At 38.0% G+C, this 21,115-nt stretch overlaps 1 protein-coding gene across 1 annotated transcript in view; it reads right to left on the minus strand.

The window, feature by feature from the left end:
• Nucleotides 1–21,115, minus strand: part of PCCA (propionyl-CoA carboxylase subunit alpha) — a 785,038-nt gene that overhangs the window by 474,185 nt on the left and 289,738 nt on the right. Inside the window, exon 7 of the mRNA XM_007948152.2 lies at nucleotides 6,540–6,576. Within this exon, the coding sequence (XP_007946343.1) occupies nucleotides 6,540–6,576 (37 nt within the window). The remainder of the gene's footprint in view (nucleotides 1–6,539; nucleotides 6,577–21,115) is intronic.

Genomic DNA, 21,115 nt, shown 5'->3' on the forward strand with positions numbered 1-21,115 from the left:
ATAGTACTTATTGATAGATTTACAGTAAGATGATGAGGGAAAGAAGCATCCAGGATAAGTCCTAGTAACTTATCCATTGAGTGAACAAGGTGACACTTACTGAGATGTAGAAACTGCAGGAGAAGTAAGTTTGGAGCACTGTCAAATCAAGAAATTTAAAAATGTATAGAAGTGGGGCACTATTTGTGATTATTAGAAAGAAAATGAAAAGAACAGAATTTAAAAGGATAAGTTTTAGGTTTATAATTTCTTTTCAAGAATCAATTTTGTATTAAGTATCTTTGGTCTAGTAAAATTATCAACTTCAATGCAAATCAAGCTCACTGATTGTTGTTGTATACCACTGTGGTTAAAGGTAAGGTAGAGGAATCTACTTCCGTAGTGATACTGCCTCAGAAACCCAAGAAGGGGTCAGTATGAGTCGGAGGTGACTGGAAGGCACATAACAACAACAACATCTCTAAACTTGGAGAAGTAAAAGGAAAAAAATCAGAAGCAATAATGAAGGAGACAAGGACAGTTAAGAAAACAAGTATACAAATGTCATGTATTAATTCTTAACTGTCTATTACTTAACTGACAATGATAAGAGGCTGTCTACTTCCACGTGTGACATGCTTAAGCAGTACTTTGCACAAAGTAGTAGCTCAAACTTTAGATCTCATTCTCTAATCTTAATAATTTAGCCAAAGTGGAATGAAAAATTCATGGTCTTTGGAGTCAAACACACTTATGTTTAAATAACAGGCCTACAACTCAGTAGCTCTAGGACTATGAGCAAATTACTTAACCATTTGAGATCTTAGATTACTTACATGTAAATGAAAATTATTAAACCCATGAATTAGCATTAGAAATAACATTTGTAAAGTGCGTAGGTACTTAGAACAAAATGATTCCCAAAGAGTGAGTATCTACTATTATGCAAAAGGCTAATAGCACATAATTCATCAATGCTCAATACATTTTAGCTTTCTCCCTTGGCAGCATTGATTTCTGTTTCCAAAAAAGAAGTAGAGCAAGCACATGAAAAGAAGGGATACACATAAAATACGATCAATTTTATTTTCACCATGTAACACAGAAAAGAAGAAGCAAAAGAGAGAAATCTATGAGTAGATATGACATATGAACTATCCACCATTTACAACTGGATAGATAGGTTCAAGGCTTGGTAATAATTTAGTTGTTCAGAATGAGGAACATATTTTCCAATAGGATTAATGCTCCTGGCTCAACCATCAGATTAGTTTACAGGTGTCCATTTAAATTACAATGTAGTTAAAATGCAATATATCTCAATAAAATTAATTTAAAAAATGATGAATCATCAAACAATACAGAAATCCAAGAGACTCTTGTATTTTGTCATTTATTTCAGAAGCCCTCAAGGGACTAGTAGACCATGTGATTCTCAGCCTACATGACCATGAGACCAAAAGAACTAGATGGTGCCTGGCTACAACTGTCAACCACTTGGAGGAGGATTGGTGCAGGAGATCCTGGATAGGGTGGGAGAATATTGTGGAACAAAATTCAAAAGCATTAAAAAAAAAAAAGACCAGGCTTGCTACTCTGATAGCGCCTGGAGAGGCCCCTGAGACTATGGCCCCTAGTTACCCTTCAGGTCTGGAACTGAACTCAGTCTTGTAGCTTCCAGCCAAAAAACAGACAGGCATATGGGGTGAACATTTACATCAGGTAGACACACTCCTTGGAGCGTTCAATCATAGGAGAACAGAAGGGAGTGTTTGCACAGGGAGATAGCTCTGGGGGGATGGGAGTGCACAGGAGGTAGTAGTGCAAGGGAGAGAATGACACAGGGAAGAGATAATTATACAGGGAGGGAAAGGGAAGAGAACTGTTCCATTGTGAGGAATTGCAGTCAATGTCACAAAACAAAATGTGTATGAACTGCTGTATGGAACACAAATTTGCTCTGTAAACTTTTACCCAAATCACAATTTAAAAAATAAAAGTGTCCAAATATAAAGGACAGAGAGCCTTAGACTGAATTAGGTAACCTCAGTACTAAAAAGGAGCTCTGGTGACATAGTGCCTAAGGCATTTCGCAAACAGAAAAAGGAGTAAGCACAGCATTAAAACATTGAAAGAAGAGAGAAAATGATGAAAACTGGTCAGAGTTCCACCATGATTAACTGGTTATTATTCTAAAGATCAGAGATTATAAAAAGGTGGAGGAAAGACAAGAAAGCAAGTAAAGCAATCTAAACCCTGCCATACATATAAACAAAATGCTCATAAATTAAAGCTTCATAATTCAAAATGGATCAAACCAATGTATAATCTCTGATACCTTTTTGTTACTCAAATTCCTCCAAATACTCTGTCCTTTTTCTTATGTTGTTTTTGTTAGCTGCCATGGAGTCAACCCCAATTCGTGGTGATTCCATGCCCTGCAGGAACAATGGAACAGAACGCTGCCCGGTCCTGCACCATCCTCACGATCAGCTGTGAATCGCACCACTGTGATCTAAATAGGATTTTCTATCAGCTGATCTATTTACTTCTGAAAAATAGACAATAAAAATCGTATGATATTAATAATATCTAAACTAGGGGGACGTGTGAAATTTAAAGGTATATGATAGGAAAAAAAAAAAAAAACATTTTAGAAAACCCTCCATGTCACACTGAATTGTGTATCCAAAAATATGTGTCAATTTGGCTAGGCCATGATTCTTAATGGTTTGACAGTTACGTAATGATATAGTTTGGCAGCAATGTAATGATATAAATATCTCCCATGATGTGATCTGATGTATCAGCCAATCAGCTATAATGAGATAATGGTGGGATTCAACACCCTTATTCAGATCATAGCCCTGATTAGATGTAAAGGGAGTTTCCCTGGGCATGGCCAGAATCACCTTTATCTTATAAGCGATAAAAGAAGAGAGAAGGAAACAGAGAAGGAGGGGACCTGACTACCACCAAGAAAGAAGAGCCAAGAGTGGAACATGTTCTTTGGACTCAGGATTTCTGCTCTAAAAACCTTCTAGATACATGAGAAGATTGATGCCAAGACACAGAGATCTCCAAGCGACGCCAGGCCATAGATGTTGAAAGGAGATCAGCTCCTTCCCTCTAAGCCAACGGAGAGAGAAAGCCTTCCCCGAGAGTTGGTACTCTAGATTCAGACTTTTAGCCTGCTAAATTGTGGAACCGAGAAGAAATTTGTTTGTTAAACCATCTACTTACGGTATATCTGTTATAATGCAGTAGATAACAAAGACACTGCCCAAAAGCCAGCAGCTATGTTACATACCTTTTACACTATGAGGAGAGCCAATGATTTCAAGTCAAAGATACAAATTTTCCATTGATCATGCAGTAAACCCCAGAATCAGTTCCATGTACTTCAATTCATTCTAACGTATCAATCTAACATATCTTCCTATGAAATTAAGTACTCAAATGCTTTTTTAAATGTTGATGAGAATAAACAACTATCAAAAAAGCTAAATGTGGCTAGATAAATAAGAGTCTCTGTAGCTTTTTCTTAAATCCAGGTCCTATATCAATTAGGAGGAGCCCTGGTGGCATGGTGGTTAAGCACTTGGCTGCTAACTGAAAAGTTGGTAGTTTGAACCCACAAGCTACTCTGAAGGAGAAAGATGTGGCAGTCTGCTTCCTTAAAGATTTACAGCCTTGGAAATCCTAAGGGGCAGCTCTACTCGGTCCTATGTTGTTGTTGTTATGTGCCGTCGAGTCAGACCTGACTCATAGCAACCCCTCCTTGGGTTTCCGAGGCAGTATCACTACAGAAGTAGATTGTCCAACCTTCCTTCTGAGGAGTGGCTGGTGGGTTTGAACTGCCAGCCTTCTGGTTAGCAGTCAAGTGCCTTAGGCACTACACTACCAGAGTTCCCATTTGGTCCTATAGTCACAATGAATTGCAATCAACTCAACTGCAATGGATTTGTTTTTTTGGGCATACCAGTAAGAGGAACTTCTGCAAAATAAACACATGCTTAATAATAGGCAAAACCCAAATAATTTAGCCAAACCTAACTAGCAACAGAACTATAGAAATAAATGCAAGTAAAATCTTGCTGAAGGTAATTCAAAAACAGTTACAGCAGTGTATTGACAGGAAACTTCCAGAAATGCAAGCTGGATTCGGAAGAGGACGTGGAATGAGGGATATCAATGCCGATGTCAGATGGATCTTGGCTCAAAGCAAAGAATACCAGAAAGATATTTACTTGTGTTTTATTGACTATGCAAAAGCATTCAATTGTGTGGATCATAACAGATTCTGGATAACATTGAGAATAATGGTAATTCCAGAAGACTTAATTGTGCTCATGGGAACTTGTACATAGACCAGGAGGCTGTCATTCAAACAGAACAAGGGGACATTGCATGGTTTAAAATCAAGAAGGGAGTGTGCCAGGATTGTATCCTTTCACCACACTTCTTCAGGAGCTCTGGTAGCGTAGTGCCTAAGGTATATGACTGTTAACCAGAAGGTTGGCAGTTCAAACCCACCAGCCACTTCTCAGAAGGAAGGTTGGGCACTCTACTTCCGTAGTGATACCGCCTTGGAAACCTAAGGAGGGTTTGCTGAGTCAGGTCTGACTTGATGGCACACAACAACAACAACAACACTTATTCAATCTGTATGCTGAGCAAATGATCTGAGAAGCTGAACTATATGAAGAGTGTGGCATCAGGATTGGAAGAAGACTCGTTAACAACCTGTGATATGCAGACAACACAACATTGCATGCTGAAAGTAAAGATGACTTGAAGCACTTACTGATGAAGATTAAAGACTACAGTCTGCAGTATGGATTATGTCTCAACATAAAGTAAACAAAAACCCTCAAAACTGGACCAATAAGCAACATCACATTAAATGGAGAAAAGATTGAAGTTGTCAAAGATTTCATATTACTTGGTTCCACAATCAACACCCATGAAAGCAGCAGTCCAGAAATCAGATGATGCATTGCATTGGGCAGATCTGCTGCAAAAGACTTCTTTCAACTGCTGTAGAGCAAAATATGTTTTTGAAGACTAAGGTGTGCCTGACTCAAGCCATGGTATTTTCAATCACCTCATATGCATGTGACAGCTAGACAATGAATAAGGAAGACTGAAGAGTTGATGCTTTTGAGTAAGGTTGTTGGCAAAGAATGCTGAAAGTACCGTGGACTGCTAAAAGAACTAACAAATCTATCCTGCAAGAAGTGGAGCTGGAATGCTCCTTGGAAGCAAGAATGACCAGACTTCCATCTCATCTACTTTGGTCATGTTGTCTGAAGGGACCATTCCCTGAAGAAGAATCTCATGCTTGGTAAAGTGGAGGGTCAACGAAAAATGGAAAGGCTCTCAGCAAGAAGGATTGACACAGTGGCTACATCAATTGGCTCAGGTATAACAAGGATTATGAGGCTGGCACAGGACTAGGTAGTGTTTCATTCTGTTGTACACGGGGTGGCTATGAGTCAGAGCCGACTTGACAGCATCTAATAACAACCAGAACAGGAATGCAACGAGCCACACAGTTTTTCAGGTTACTCACTAAAGAACTGCTAAGCTAGCCTATTCCATTTGCAAAGAACATACTTATTAATGCACGTGGTCACTTTCGTATCACAACTGTGTAAACTTTGCCAAATCAAATGTTCTCCAAATACATAAAATAATTCTAAATAATCAACCAAAACGAGAAACCTGACTAAAGAAATGCTAACATGTAATGCTGCAAAACATGGACTTAAGACTCTCAGAATGCAAAGAAGATACTGTGAATCCATGATCACCAAGCACTGTCAAGTATCTCTGATATATCTACAAATATTTTCCAAATGAATGCGGACAATGATGTGATTTCTAAAATTATTTCATAGCAATACAAATCCATAGTAAGAATAAGCCCTAAATGCATTCTTAATTACCACACACTAAAAATACAACAGTTGTCATGAGCATTAAGAAATATTTTTAAATTAAAAGTTAGGAAGCATTATGCCCAAGTGCAATTATACCTAAAACTGCCAATAAAATGGTCATTAAAATGCCCTTCAGTTTACCTTTAGTCCAATTTAGAATATTCAGTTCTAATTTTCCATATTCTATTTTCTCTTCCCTAGCAAGATTAAACTGATATTTGACATCTTAGGAAAAGGTAAAAACTGAGAGAACTCTGTCAAATATATTTTCATTTTAATCACATATGACCTTAACTGTAGTAAGTTACATTCAACCGTGTACATATAAATTTACATTACATTCAAGTTCAAGAAATCTTAAGACAATGCCTTCTTTTAATTAGCCAGTGATTTCATCTTAAAAGAGCTATAATTAAAATCAAAGTACCCTTCAAAGCCCATTTTATAAGTAGAATATGGTAATTTAATTGATAAATTCTTCTAGAATGATAAGTTCTCAGAAACTTAAAGTTATTAAAATATCATTTGCTCTATATGCATTACTTATTATATGTTTAGTCAAGCACATCTACTGAAAGACATAGAAATCCCACTAAAGTTAATTTAAGAACTTACCAATTTCCCTTGCAATTCTGACAGCTTCATCTGCATCCTGTAAAAGCAGGAAATGAGACTCAACATTAATCCCATCAGCCATTGCACAATGTCTTTAGGGCAGTCATATATTGCACTACTGTCTCCTCTGATTCATTTAATGTTCAATTTTACAACCTTCTAACCCTTTTCATTCAGAGAAATGTAAAATTAATACCATAAGTGGAATGTAAATTCTACCTCATCATTATTATATTAAGAAACTCAAAGCAGTTTGAAATGAGCTGGCAGGAAGCACTACCAGGATTGCCAAATGATTTGGTGCAGTTGCAAGAATTTAACGGCAGAATCTAGAAGTTTACAAAAAATACTGAATCATAAATCAGATCATTAAAGTTTGTCCACAGCCAGCTTGTTTCTGTCTCTCTGATATTTATGTCATGTTTTCCTAGATTCCGTCAGCAGGGGGAGTTGATTCTCTATTGTTAGAAGAAACGCAATAGATTTTCCGAGAAATAAAAAACTAAAACTCTAACATCTACAGGAATTGCCAACTGTTTTTTTTTTTAAAAAAAGTTTAAATCCTTTTGGTAATCTCCATTACTTTTTCTTTTTTATTTCATCTTTTTTTAAAAAAAAATAGGTACAAATTTAATCCTTATCAGTTATATCTTTTTACACAAATTAAACACTTAAATGAACCAACTAGAGAAACAAAAATTACAAAAAGCCAAGGAAAGAAAATGTCCTACAAAATAGAACAAGGTAAGAGTTTATCAACATAAGGAACAGTTATTGCTAAATATCACCACACACAGCTTGTACCTCTAAGTGGCTAAATGGACAAAAACCTACTTTGAAACTAAGCCACTTCGTTGATCATTAACTTCCACCTCACACACCCACACAGAACACTTATGATACATTTTCCCATATAAGAATAATGAGGAATTTGGAAATATATTAAATCTAAGTCTCTTCTAAATTTCTGTATTATTTTTAATGATCCACGGACCCAAAGTAAACTATCCTGAGGAAAAGACAGTGTTTTGAAAACACCATGTAACCATACTTAATTTTTGGAAAATGACTTAAAAATATTAAAGTGAAATCTGGTATTTTTTAAGCTAATATATTTTAAATGTAGAGAAGGACCACGTCAGAATTTCATACACACACACACACACACCCCTAGAGAGAGGTATATGTGTATGTGTGTGGGGGGGGTGGGGGCGTTTTTTATCTGGTTCATTTATGTTTAAAAAAAAATCTTTCTTAAAAGTCTTCAATACCTAATAACATCCCTTGAATAAGGAGGTTGGCAGGGGAAGTTGTCAGAAAAATTTAATTTCCTTTCATTAGCCAGTCTGCTCCACAAATAGGTGCTTGTTAAGTTCAAAGCAGTCCTGAAAACAACATCAGTTTTAAGTCTTTTTTAACTCCAAGCAGTCACATCTGCTAATGAGATTTTCCAAATCACAATTGTTTTCCAAGTCAGAGATAAATCTATACCTCCCACCCTACCCCCCCAAAAATCAAGGTTTACTGCTTTATTACACCTTGCTGTTTTAGCTGACCCTACATTCTCCAAATTTTAGCTTAAAGGGATAAAAATCCATGAAAAGGGTCATTTAAGAATGGTAGTGCTTTCCACACATTGAGTTTGAAGGTTCTTTGTTCAAGCCAGTGACAGTTATTCGAGAATACTTCCCCTTAATAGCCTCTCAGTCAGGAAGTGTTAAACCTGCCAAATGCGGACAATTAGAGCCTCTTGAACAAAATACAGGAAGAGTGATGACTGATGAAGACTTGATTATAATAAGCCTAGAAGGAAACTTTTAGCATTTCTTTTCAAACATGTAATAGTGTATTTGCAAAAGATATTCTGAGAGAAAACAAATTCGTTACCTTCAGAGACCCAATAAAACCAAAACCAAACTCACTGCCATGAGTCCAATTCTGACTCATAGAGACACCTTTTGGGTTTCTGAGGGGTAAATCATTAGGGAAGTACATTGCCCAGTCTTCCTTCCTCAGAGTGGCTGGTGGGTTTGAACCACCAACCTTGTGGTTAGCAGTCAAACACCTTAGGTACTATGCCACCAAAACTCCTTTGAGAGACCTAATAGTTAGGTTTTAATGGATAAGTCATAGAATTCATCAGTGATATATACATAAATATACACACAAAAAAAAATATTATCCATGTATGTGTATGCATGTGTGTGGGTAGGTAAATACATACTTACACAAAGTAAAACCTTTAAAAATTCTTTAACTACCACAAATTCAACCCTTCTATAAACTGCCACAAAACAACCTTGTCTTTTAACTAATCTATATGAGTATATTTTCTTACTAGGAAAATAAAACTCTATTAAATGAACTAAGTCCACCTGCCTTAAATATTAACTTTTCACTTGTCATTCATTCATCCAAAAAAAATTTATTGAGGACTTATTATGTACTAGACATATTAAAAACTGTATTATCAGTTTCAATAATAAACTATTAAATGCACTCAACTCTAGTATACCCCTTCATGATATTTAGCTTTATTAACAGGTTATATAAAATCACTCTTAAAGATACTTAAAAAAAAAAAAAAAAAGCTTCATTTAATTTTAGACTCAATGACACACACTTCCCTATAAGGCTACAGTAAAAAAAAATAATAATAAAATAAAAATAATTGAATCAGTAACAAAAAATAAGAGCAATGATTATTTCGAAAAATGGGCAAAGGATTCAGTTAGAAATTCACCTAAAAAAGAAATCCAAAAGGATAACACATAAAATATATTCAACCTTAGTATTAATTACAGAAATTAAACAGTAAGATACCATTTTTCATATATCAAATAGACCACAAAATTATATAAAGACCTACAAAAACTGTGACTTTTCTGCAAATCTAAATTATATGTCAATACACCATAGCAGCTACTCGCGAAGCCACAAATTACACTAAATAAGAGGACAGGCTCTGAAGCCAAAATGCTTGGGCTCTGTGATAGTTGGAGTTGTGCGTCTATTCGGCTGGACCGCGGTACTGAGTGGTTTAAGCAGTTGTGATGTGGTTATTCCCATGATGAGATTGGATGTGTATGTTTTGAGCAGCCAATCTGTGAAAAGGAATTTCCCTAGGGGTGTGGCCTGCTTCCAATACATGTATGGACACCCAAGGGAAAAAAAAGACTCTTCTGTAGATCTGGATCATGCTGTGTTGCTTACAACTGTCTATGGACGAACAATCCACCATTTGGCCTGGAGATCTTGAATTTGTCATCCGGAGAAGTCAACAGCTGGTATACTTCCTGCCAACCTTGAGCTCATCAGTCCCTGCAGCTGCGTGAGTCAGGAAAAGCCTCCAGCTTGACGTTTGATCCAGGAAGTTAGGACTTGTCATCTTCTATAAGTGTGTGACCCATTTTCCTAAGATAAATCTCTCAATCTCTCTCTCTCTCTCTCTCTCTCTCTCCATTACAAGTTTTATTGGTTTTGCTTCCCTAGATAACCCAGCAAAACACGCACTCCAATACTGGGTTTGTGACGCTGAACAAGCTGCATGCCTGTCTGGAATCTGGTTTCTTCATTTGTAAAATGGAGATAATAACAGACTAATTCATGGTGGGAGCTCTGGTGGCATAGTGCCTAAGGCATCTGACAGCTAACCAGAAGGCTGGCAGTTAAAACCCACCAGCCACTCCTCGGAAGAAAGACAGGGCAATCTATATCCTCAGAGACACACCTCAGAAACCCAAGGCGGGGTCACTATGAGTCAGATTTGACTCGACAGCAGTGAGTTTGGGTTTTTTGTTTGTTTGTTTTGTTTTTGTCGCTCATGGTATTGAGAAGATCAAATGAGTAAATGAGTTAAGGCTGAAATGCACTAGAACAGTACCTGACACATAGTAAGCACTCAAAAAAAAAAAAAAATGCCAGCAATTTATGATAAAATAAGTAGTCTACCACCCAAAACCACCAAGTTTGTTCTTTTCCTGTTAGTGATTACATCCTGTGATCATTACCCATCCTCTAAACCTGTAAAATACAGAACTAATAGTAGTAACTATAATACTGGAAAAAAAAAAAAATGTGCATTTCATATCATACCTCACTGGATCAGATGATCTGTATGCTCATTATTACAAATGGGTAGAGAAGGGAAGGAAAAACTGTAACAAAAAAGGCATTTCAAACAGCTGTCCTCACATACTAAATATATTTAGCATCCAACATAATTCTATAGCGATGTTGGTAACAAATCCCAATTACCACCCATAATTCAGACTACAATGCTCCTTTCTCACTTCCTACAGCCTTACCACATGCTGTCAAGTTGACACTGACTCATATTGACCCCATGTGCTTCAGCACAAAATCGTACACAGTAGGGTGTTTTTTTGGCCAATTTTTCGAAAGTAGATTGCCAGACCTTTCTGTCAAAGAATCTCTGGGTGGACTAAAACCTACAATATTTCAGTGAGCAGCGCAGTGGAAGTGCATTAACCTTCTGTACCCAGGAATTCCAAGCCTTATGAAACTTTAATTCTGAATTCCCAAGATAACAATCCTGCTACTGCTTGATACAGGAAGCCATTTAGGAGCCTACTTACCTCATGTGATTCTGGAAAGGAATCCTTAATTATTTTTCAAAAACACATATCACAACTTCAAGACTCTGAGTAAAACTGTATTTGTACATTAAAAAAAAAATCCTCAAATTATTCTTCATTCACATACAAAACTAAGCAAAACTTTAAATAATCCTGTATCCAGGAAATGAGTTCCAGCTAACAGAGTTTTCCAGATAATTCAAAGTCCAGCAGAATACACCTTCTCTTTTAATATAGTTTCAAATCATTCTAAAAGTTAGTGTGTTGTTCTTAGGAGCCATCAAGTCGGATCTAACTCATAGCAAGCCTATGTCTGAATCATCCTCACAACCATTGCTGTATTTGAGCCAATTATTATAGTCACTGCCAATCCATCTCATTGAAGGTCTTCCTCTCCCTCACTGATTCTCTACTTTAGGAAGCATGATGTCCTTGTCTAAGGACTAGTCCCTCTTGATAACATTTCCAAAGTACATGAGATAAAGTCTCACCATCTTCACTTCCAAGAACCATTATAGCTGTACTTCTTCATAGACAGATTTGCTCACTCTTTTGGCAATGCAAGGTATATTCAATATTCTTCAGCAACATCATAATTCAAATTCATGAAATCTTTTTTGGTTTTCCTTATTCACTGTCCAGCTTTCAAATACATATGAGGCGAATGAAAATACCATGACTAGGAGCTCTGGTAGCATAGTGGCTAAGGCACTTAACTGCTAACCAGAACGCTGGTGGTTCAAACCCACCAGCCACTCCTCAGAAGGAAGATGGGGCAATCTACTTCTGTAGTGATACTGCCTTGGAAACCCAAGAAGGGGTCGCTATGAGTCGCTATGAGTCGGGTCTGACTCGATGGCACATAACAACAACAACAACAACAAAGATCAGGCACACCTTAGTACGAAAAGGAGAAATCTTGACTCCAAGTTTAATTATTTAAAAAAAAAAAATATATATATAGACATCTTTGTTTTTGAACACTTTTAAAAAGTCTTTTGCAGCAGATTTGCCTAACACAATATGTCATTTGATTTCTTGACTGCTGCTTCCATGGGTGTTGACTGTGAATCTAAGTAAAAGGAAACCCTTGAACAACTATAATATTTTCTCTATTTATCATGATGTTGCTAAAAGTTAGTACACTTTCATATAATTGTAAAAACAGCACAGTAAACATGACTAGACCTTAAACAACTATAGCTTCTGAGGCATCATCAAGAAAATCAATTATTATTGTTGGTTTAGTGTTGTAAGGTGCCATCAAGGTGATTTTCAACTCATAGTGACCACACGTGGCAGAACAGAATGGCCCCATAAGTTTTTCAAGGCTGTCATAACTGAATCAATAAGTAACATCATGATAAAGTATTGAAGTTGTCAAGAATTTCTTAGATCCACAATCAACAACCATGGAAGCAGCCGTCAAGAAATTAAACAATGTATTGTACTGGACAATTCTGCTGCAAAAGCCTCTTTAATGTGTTACAAGTCAAAGAAATTACTTTTGAGGAATAAAGTAGGCCTGACTCAAGCCATGTTATTTTCCACCGCCTCATACGCACACAAAAGCTGGAAGAACTGATGCATTTAAATTATGGGGTTAGCAAAGAATATGGAATATACCCTGGACCACCAAAAGAATAACAAAGAAGAAGTATAGCTAGAACGCTACTTAGAAGAGAGGATGTTAAGACTTCGTCTCACTTACTTTGGACTTGTTATTAGGAGGGACGAGTCTCTGGAGGACTTCATGGTTGGTAATAAAGTACAGGGTCAGCGAAAAAGAGGAAGAACCTCAACAAGATGGATTGACAAAGTGACTACAACAATAGGCTCAGACATAGCAATGATTGTGAGAATGGCACAGGACCAGCAGAGTTTGGTTCTATTGTACATAGGGTCGCCATGAGTCGGCACTGATTGAACACCACTTACCAACTACAACAATCTTTAGGGTAGCAGATCATCAGGTCTTTCTCTCATGGAACTACTGGCTCAGATGAAATCAGCAGATCCATATCCAAGTGCGAAACAACTCTGCCAGCAGGCTCCTTATTTTTAGTTTGTTGTTGTTGTTGTTATTTGCCACCGAGTAGTTTTAGTTTAGCAGGGGGAAAAATATATAATGTTTAATACTGTATTTTCAAAGTACTAGGACACAACTTGTCTTCAGCTTTCTTCCTCTTCTGTTATATTTAAATGATTCCCTTCACAAGAGATTTTATTTTTAATTGGCCTCGTTCTGCTAAATTAAGAACATCTTTTTTAAAAATCTAGCTAATTAGGTAACAAAAACAATTACTCCTTTAAACCTACACTGCATAGTTTTTACAACTCATTTAAATATATTACCAGACTTTAGGATATAAACAAGTATTACCATTTCTTCTTAACAAACAATAAGAATTCAGAGAAGTTTGTTTTGGTTACCTAGTGCTGCTCTGACAGGAAGATAGCATTAATAGAATGGCTTCAACAAACAGGAGTTTATTCTCTTGCAATTGTGGAGGCGTTAAGTCCAAGTTCAAAGTCCCAGGATCTAGGGACTGGGTGATAGCCCCTCAACCTTAGGCTTCAGCTCTGCCTCCTGCTCCCGGCCCAGTGAAGCTGCAGGCTTTCCTTCACTCAGCTGCTGGCTGCTGAGGCTGACAAGCCCAAAGTTGACAAGTAAAAAGACACAGTCCCAATATTACCAAACAACACGGCAGGCCACTAATTAAATTCCAGATGAAGTCCCAAGATCAGCAGGGCATGGCAGGCTGCTGAACAACCACGTGGCTGCATGCAGGGTTCAAGTGTGCCAAAATGCTAGAGACCATTCCCAAAGCTGCTTCTTATATACAGGAAGCAGACCACATCCCTAAAGCAGCTACTCAGCTGCTCATATATATTCCACCATGGAGTTAATCACCAATCTCACCTTGGGGAATAACTACATCCAGCTGCCCAGCCACTCAACTAGGCCCAGTCAAGTTGACACACAAATTTAACTACCACAAAGTTAAATGAGTTTTTTAAATAACTGGTACACTAATAGAGTATTACAACTGGGTACAGCAATAAAATCACTGGTGATTCTGCCCTCTACTTCAAACCTGACATTTAACAAATGACATAATCCTATACATTATATGTATGACAAACATACAGACCAGTAGAAAAGAATTGAAAGTCTAGAAATAAACCCATACATATATGGTCAACTGATTTCTGACAAGGGTGCTAAGTCCATTCAATGGGGAAAGAATAGTTTTAATAAATGGTGCCAGGGCAACTAGATTTGCACATGTAAAGAATGAAGCTGGATCCTTATCTCATGCCATATACAGTAATTCAAAATGGATCAAGTACCAAAATGTGAGATGTGAAACTACAAAATGCTTAGGAGAAAAAGAAGGGTAATGTTTTGGGTTAACAATGTTCTTAGATATGACACCAAAACCATGAGCAACAAAAAAACAAAACAAACAAATTGGACTACATCAAAATCAAAAACTTTTACAAATCAAAGGGCTTTATCAGCAATGTGAAGAGATAATCTACACACTGGGAGAAAATTTTGGGGAACCATATATCTAATAACAGTTTAATATACAACATACAAAGAATTCTCACAATTGAATAACAAAACAGCAAGCAACAACCCCTCTCCCCAAAAAAGGTACAGGACTTGAATTAAATATTTCACTAAGTTGTTGTTGTTAGGTGGAGTCATCTCCAACTCATAGTGACCCTAAGCACAGAAGAACGAAATACCACCCGGTATGAGCCAGCTCCACGATTCTTGCTATACTTGAGCCCATCACCACTGACACCATGTCAATCCATCTCCTTGAGGGCCTTCCCTCTTTCGTCAAACCTCCACCTTACCAAGCATGACATCCTTCTCCAGGGAATGGTGCCTTCTGACAACATGACCAAAGTATGTGAGACAAAGTCTCATCATTCCCACCTCCAAGGAGCATTCTGGATGCACTTCCTCCAGGACAGACCTGTTAGTTCTTTTAGCAGTCCACAGTACTTTCAGCATTCTACGCCAGCACTACAGATCAAAAGCGTCAATTCTTCTTCAGTGTTCCTTATTCATTGTCCAGCTCTCCCATGCACATGAGGCGATTGAAAAATGCCATAGCTTGTGTCAGGTGCACCTTAGTCCTCAAGAAGACATCTTTGCTCTTCAGCACTTGAAAGAGGTCATTTGCAGCCAATTTGCCCAGTGCTATATGTTGTCTGATGTCCTGACTGCTGCTTCTGTTGGAATCAATTGTAGAACTAAGCAATGTGAAATCTTTGACAATCTCAATCTTTTCTCCATTTATCGTAATGCTGCTTATAGGTCTAGTTCTGAGGATATTTGTTTTCTTTATATTGCAATGTGATCCATACTGCAGATTGTATTCTTCAATCTTCATCAGTAAGTACTTAAAGTCATCCTTACTTTCAGCAAGCAAAGTTGTGTCGTCATCATATCCCAGGTTATTAACGAATCTTCCTCCAATGCTGATGCCACATTCTCTTCATATAGTACAGCTTCTCAGATTATTTGCTCAACATACAGATTGAATAAATATGGTGAAAGGATACAACCCTGACGCACTCCCTTCTTGATTTCAAATCATGCAGTATTCCCTTTTTCTGTTCGAAAAACAGCCTCCTGCTCTATGTACAGGTTCCTCATGAGTACAATTAAGCATGCTGGATATCAATCTTTATGCATTCTATTTCATTTTTGACAACTTCCAATTTTCCTAGGTTCATACTATTATACATTCCATGTTCTGATTATTGATGGATGCTTACAGCTGTTCCTTCTCAATGTGAGTCATGCCACATCAGCACATGGAGGTCCTGAAAAACTTACTTTATCCATATCATTAAGACTGGTTCTACTCTGATAAGGCAGCTCTTTCCCAGTTCAATTTTGAGCCCCTTCCGACGCAAGAGGATCGTCTTCTTGCACTGTGTTGGACAATGTTTCCAAGCTATTCATAAAGTTGCCTGGTAATGTATCAGACAGTGTTTCTCTGTTATTCATAAGGTTTTCCCTGGCCAATTTTTGAGAAGTGGAAGGCCTCCTCCTTCTTCCTAGTCTGTCTTAGTCTGTAAGCTGCATTGAAACCTGTGCACCATGTGTAACTCTGCTGGCATCTGAAACACCGGTGGCACAGCCTCAAGCCTCACAGCAACATATAAGCCCCAAAGGATGACAAACTAACAGACAAGTTTGTCTCCCTTACCTGTTGGGAAACCTCTGCACCCTCTGCTTACCTAATTCCTACCTGGAAACTGCCACTTTATGGTCCCCAGCTGCTCCCTCCCTTTCCTGGCGCTAGGTGGTTGGGGCTATTCAAAAGGCTATCCAAGTAGCCAATAAGCACATGAAAAGATCATCATACTCATTAGTTACTAAAGAGATCCAAATCAAAACCATAATAAGATAATACTTCTCCTCGATTAGAATGGAATGCATAAAGATTGATATCCTAGGTATTAGTAAGCTGAAGTGGACTGGTTTGGGCCATTTTGAATCAGACAACCATATGATCTACTATGCCAGGAATGAAAAACTGAAGAGGAATGGCGTGGCATTCATCATCACAAAGACTGTTTCAAGATCTATCCTGAAGTACAACACTATCAGTAATAGGATAATATCCATAGGCCTACAAGGAAGACCAGTTAATACTACTATTATTCAAATTTATATACCAACCACCAAAGCCAAAGATGAGGAAGCCAAAGATTTCTACCAACTTCTGCAGTCTGAAATTGACCAAACATGCAATTAAGATGTGTTGATTATCACTGGTGATTGGAATACAAAAGTTGGAAACAAAGAAGAGTTACTGGTAGTTGGAAAATGTGCCCTTGGTAACAAAAATAACATGCAGATCGCATGATAGAGATTTGCAAGACCAACGACTTATTCATTGCAAATACCTTTTTTCAACAACATAAGCAATGATTACACACATGCACTTCACCAGATGAAATACACAGGAATCAGATTGATACATCTGTGGCAAGAGGTGATGGAAAAGCTCAATATCTTTACCCAAAACAAGGCCAGGAGCTGACTTTGGACAAACCATCAACTGGTCATATGCACATTCAAGTTGAAGACAATTAAAACAAGTCCCCAAGAGCCAAAATATGACCTTGATAATATCCCTCCTGAATTTGGAGACAATTTAAAGAATAGATTTGATGCACTGAACACCAATGACCAAAAACCAGAAGAATTTTGGGATGACATCAAGAACATCATCCATGAAGAAAGCAAGAGGTCATTAAGAAGACAAGAAAGGAAGAAAAGACTAAACTAGATGTCAGAAGAGACTCTGAAACTGGCCTTTGAGAGGAAAGTGGCTAAAGCAATGGAAGAAATGACAAGATAAAAGAGTTGAACAGAACATTTCAAAGAGCAGCTTGAACAGACAAAGCCAATTACTATAATGAAACATGCAAAGACCTAGAATTAGAAAACCAAAAGGGAAAAGCACACTCAGCATTTCTCAAGCTGAAAGAACTGAGGAAAAAACTTAAGCCCTGAGGTTGAGGTGCAATACTGAAAGATTCCATGGGCAAAATATTAAGTGATGCAGGAAGCCTCAAAAGAAGATGGAAGGAATACACAGAGTAACTGTACCAAAAAGAATTGGTTGATGTTCATCCAATTCAGGAGATGACATATGATCAAGAACTAATAGTACTGAAGGAAGAAGTCGAAGTTATACTGAAGGAATCGGCCAAGAACAAGGCTCCAGGAATTGATGGAGTCTCCACTGAGATGTTTCAACAAACAGATGCCGCACTGGAAGCACTCACTCGGTTATGCCAAGAGATTTGGAAGACAGCTACCTAGCCCAATGACTGGAAGGGATCCATATTTGTACCCATTCCAAAGGAAGGTGATCCCATAGAATGTGGAAATTATCAAACAATATCATTAATATCCCATGCAAATAAAATCTTACTGAAGATAAGTAAAAAATGGTTGCAGCAGTATATTGACAGAGAACTTCCAGAAATGCAAGCTGGATTCAGAAGAGGATGTGGAATGAGGGCTATCATTGCTGATGTCAGATGGATCGTAGCTGAAAGCAAAGAATACAAGAAAGATGTTTGCTCATGTTTTAACTATGCAAAAGCATTTGATTGTGTGGACAATAACAAATTGTGGATAACACTGAGAAGAACGGGAATTACAGAACACTTAATTGTTTTCATGAGGAACTTGTACACAGACCAGGAGGCTGTAGTTCAAACAGAAAAAGGGAATACTGCATGTTTTAAAATCAAGAAGGGAGTGCATCAAGGCTTATCCTTTCACCATACTTATTCAACTTGTATACTGAGCAAATAATCTGAGAAGCTGGACTATATGAAGAAGAACATAGCATCAAGATTGGAGGAAGACTCATTAACAACCTGCAATATGCAGATTACACAAATTTACTTGCTGAAAGTGAGGATGACTTGAAGCACTTACTGGTGGAAGATTAAAGACTACAGTCCGCAGTATGGATTACACCCCAATATAAAGAAAACAAACATCCTAACTATTGGTCCAATAAACAGCTTCATGGCAGATGGAGAAAAGACTGAAGTTGTCAAGGATTTCACATTACTTGGTTTTACAATCAACACCAATGGAAGCAGCAGTCAAGACATCAGACAACGTATTGCATGGGGCAAATCTACTGCAAAAGACCTCTTTCAAGTGATTAATAGCAAAGATGTCTCCTTGAAGACTAGCGTGCGCCCAACCCAAGCAATGCATTTTCATCACCTCTCATGTATGTGAGAGCTGGACGATGAATAAGGAAGACCGAAGAAGAGTTGATGCTTTTGAGTTATGGTGGACAAGAATGCTAAGAGTACGATGGTCTGCTAAAAGGACTAACAAAAGGACAGCCTGGAAGAAGTGCAGCTGGAATGCTCCTTTGAAGCAAGAATATCCAGACTTCTTCTCACCTACTTTGGTCATATTGTCAGAAGGAACCATTCCCTGGAGAAGGATATCATGCTTGGTAAAGTGGAGGGTAAACAAAGAAGGGGAAGGCCCTCAACGAGATGGACAGACACCGTGGCTGCCACAATGGTCTCAAGGATCGTGAAGCTGGCACAAGACCAGGCAGTGTTTCGTTCTACTGTGCATAGGATTGCTATGAGTCGGAGACGAAGCCGTGGCACCTAACAACAACAACAGAATGGCTATGATCAAAAAATGGAAAAGAGGGAGATCAGAAGGGCAGTATTTGCACATGGAGATAGCTCAGAGGGCAGGAATGCATGGTAAAGAACGATTCAGGGAAAAGGTAGCCATAGGTAGGAAAAACCCATCAACAGATGAATGGATAAACAAAATGTGGTAAATACAGATAATGAAATACTACTCAGCCTTAAGGAAAAATGAAGTCCTGATACATGCTACAATATGGATGAGCCTCAAAGACATTATGCTGAACAGAAGTCAATCACAAAAGCACAAATACCATTATGTTCTCACATATATGAAATGACAAGAATAAGTAAGAGTAATAAGTAATAGGAGCTCCAGTAGCATAGTGCCTAAGGCAATTGACTGCTAACCAGAAGGCTGGTGGATCAAACCCACCAGCCACTCCTCGGAAGGAAGGCTGGGCAGTCTACTTCTGTAGTGATACTACCTTGGAAATGCAAAGAGGGGTCACTATGAGTCAGATCTGGAGGAAATGGATGGTGCCCTGCTACCATAACCAAATGTTTTGATGAAAGAGTTTATAGCAGAATCTTCATAAAAGGAGGGAAAATGGAAAATACAATTTCAAATTCTCAAGGGCTTTTTTGGGAGATCTGATGGTGAAGGCATTTGACTGCTAACCAGAATGGTGGCAGTTCAAACCGCACCAGTTACTCCTCAGAAGGAAGATCAGGAAATCTACTTCCGTACAGATAACACCTCAGAAACCCAAGGAGGGGTTGCTATAAGTTGGGATCAACTCGACAGCAGTATGTTTGTTATTTTTGTTTTCATGGACTTTCTGGAGCCATGGAACTTAGATGAACCCCTGAAACTACTGCCCTGAGATAATCTTTAAAACTTACACCAAAACTATCCCTTGAAGTCATCTTAAAACCAAACAATCCTCTACTTTAACTAGTAAAAAATGTCTTCCTTGACTATTATGCTCTTTTAAGAATTATCTATATAGGATTAAAGGGACAGCAGCAATCAAAAGCATACAAAGGATCCTTAGGGAGCAGTGAGTTTACATTAATGGAGAAGAACTACCCAGAAAAGAAGAGTAAGAAAGGTTGCAAAGCATGAAGGATATAATCAATGTCAACAAATTGTACATGTAGAAATAGTTGAATTAGTGTATGTTTTGCTGTGTATATTCTCAAGAACAGTAACAAAACAAAAAGAGAGAGAGAGAGAGAAGGAAGCTACTGTGTAAATGGTATTGCCAGATGGAACATTCTCCTGATGGCCACTTTGAAATACCTTAGAACTCAGTACCTTTAACACTACATCAAACCCAAATTGAAGATCTCAAAAATGCCACATTTCTTGTAAGAAGAAAAGAAAAGCAATTATACTGGCAGAAATATTAGGTCTGAAGAGACCGAGTGTCATGGTGACTCACCCAAACCAGTACCCAAACATGTACAACTCTAAAATGTGACAGTAAAGAGGACTAAAACCCAACAGATGTTGTTGTTGTTAAGTGCCGTTGAGTCATTTCCGACTCATAGCGACCCCATGCACAGCAGAACGAAACATTGCCCGATCCCATGCCAGCCCCACAATCCTGCTATACTTGAGCCCATCATCACAGCCACTGTGTCAATCCATCTCGTTGAAGGCCTCCCCCTCTTTCGTTGACCCTCCACCCTAGCAAGCATGACATCCTTCTCCAAGGAATGGTCCCTTCTGACAACATGACCAAAATAGGTGAGACGAAGTCTGGCCATTCTTGCTTCCAAGGA

The sequence above is a fragment of the Orycteropus afer genome, unplaced genomic scaffold (assembly GCF_000298275.1).
Source record: "Orycteropus afer afer isolate SDZICR_OR568_19922 unplaced genomic scaffold, OryAfe1.0 scaffold00206, whole genome shotgun sequence".
Classification (NCBI taxonomy): domain Eukaryota; kingdom Metazoa; phylum Chordata; class Mammalia; order Tubulidentata; family Orycteropodidae; genus Orycteropus; species Orycteropus afer.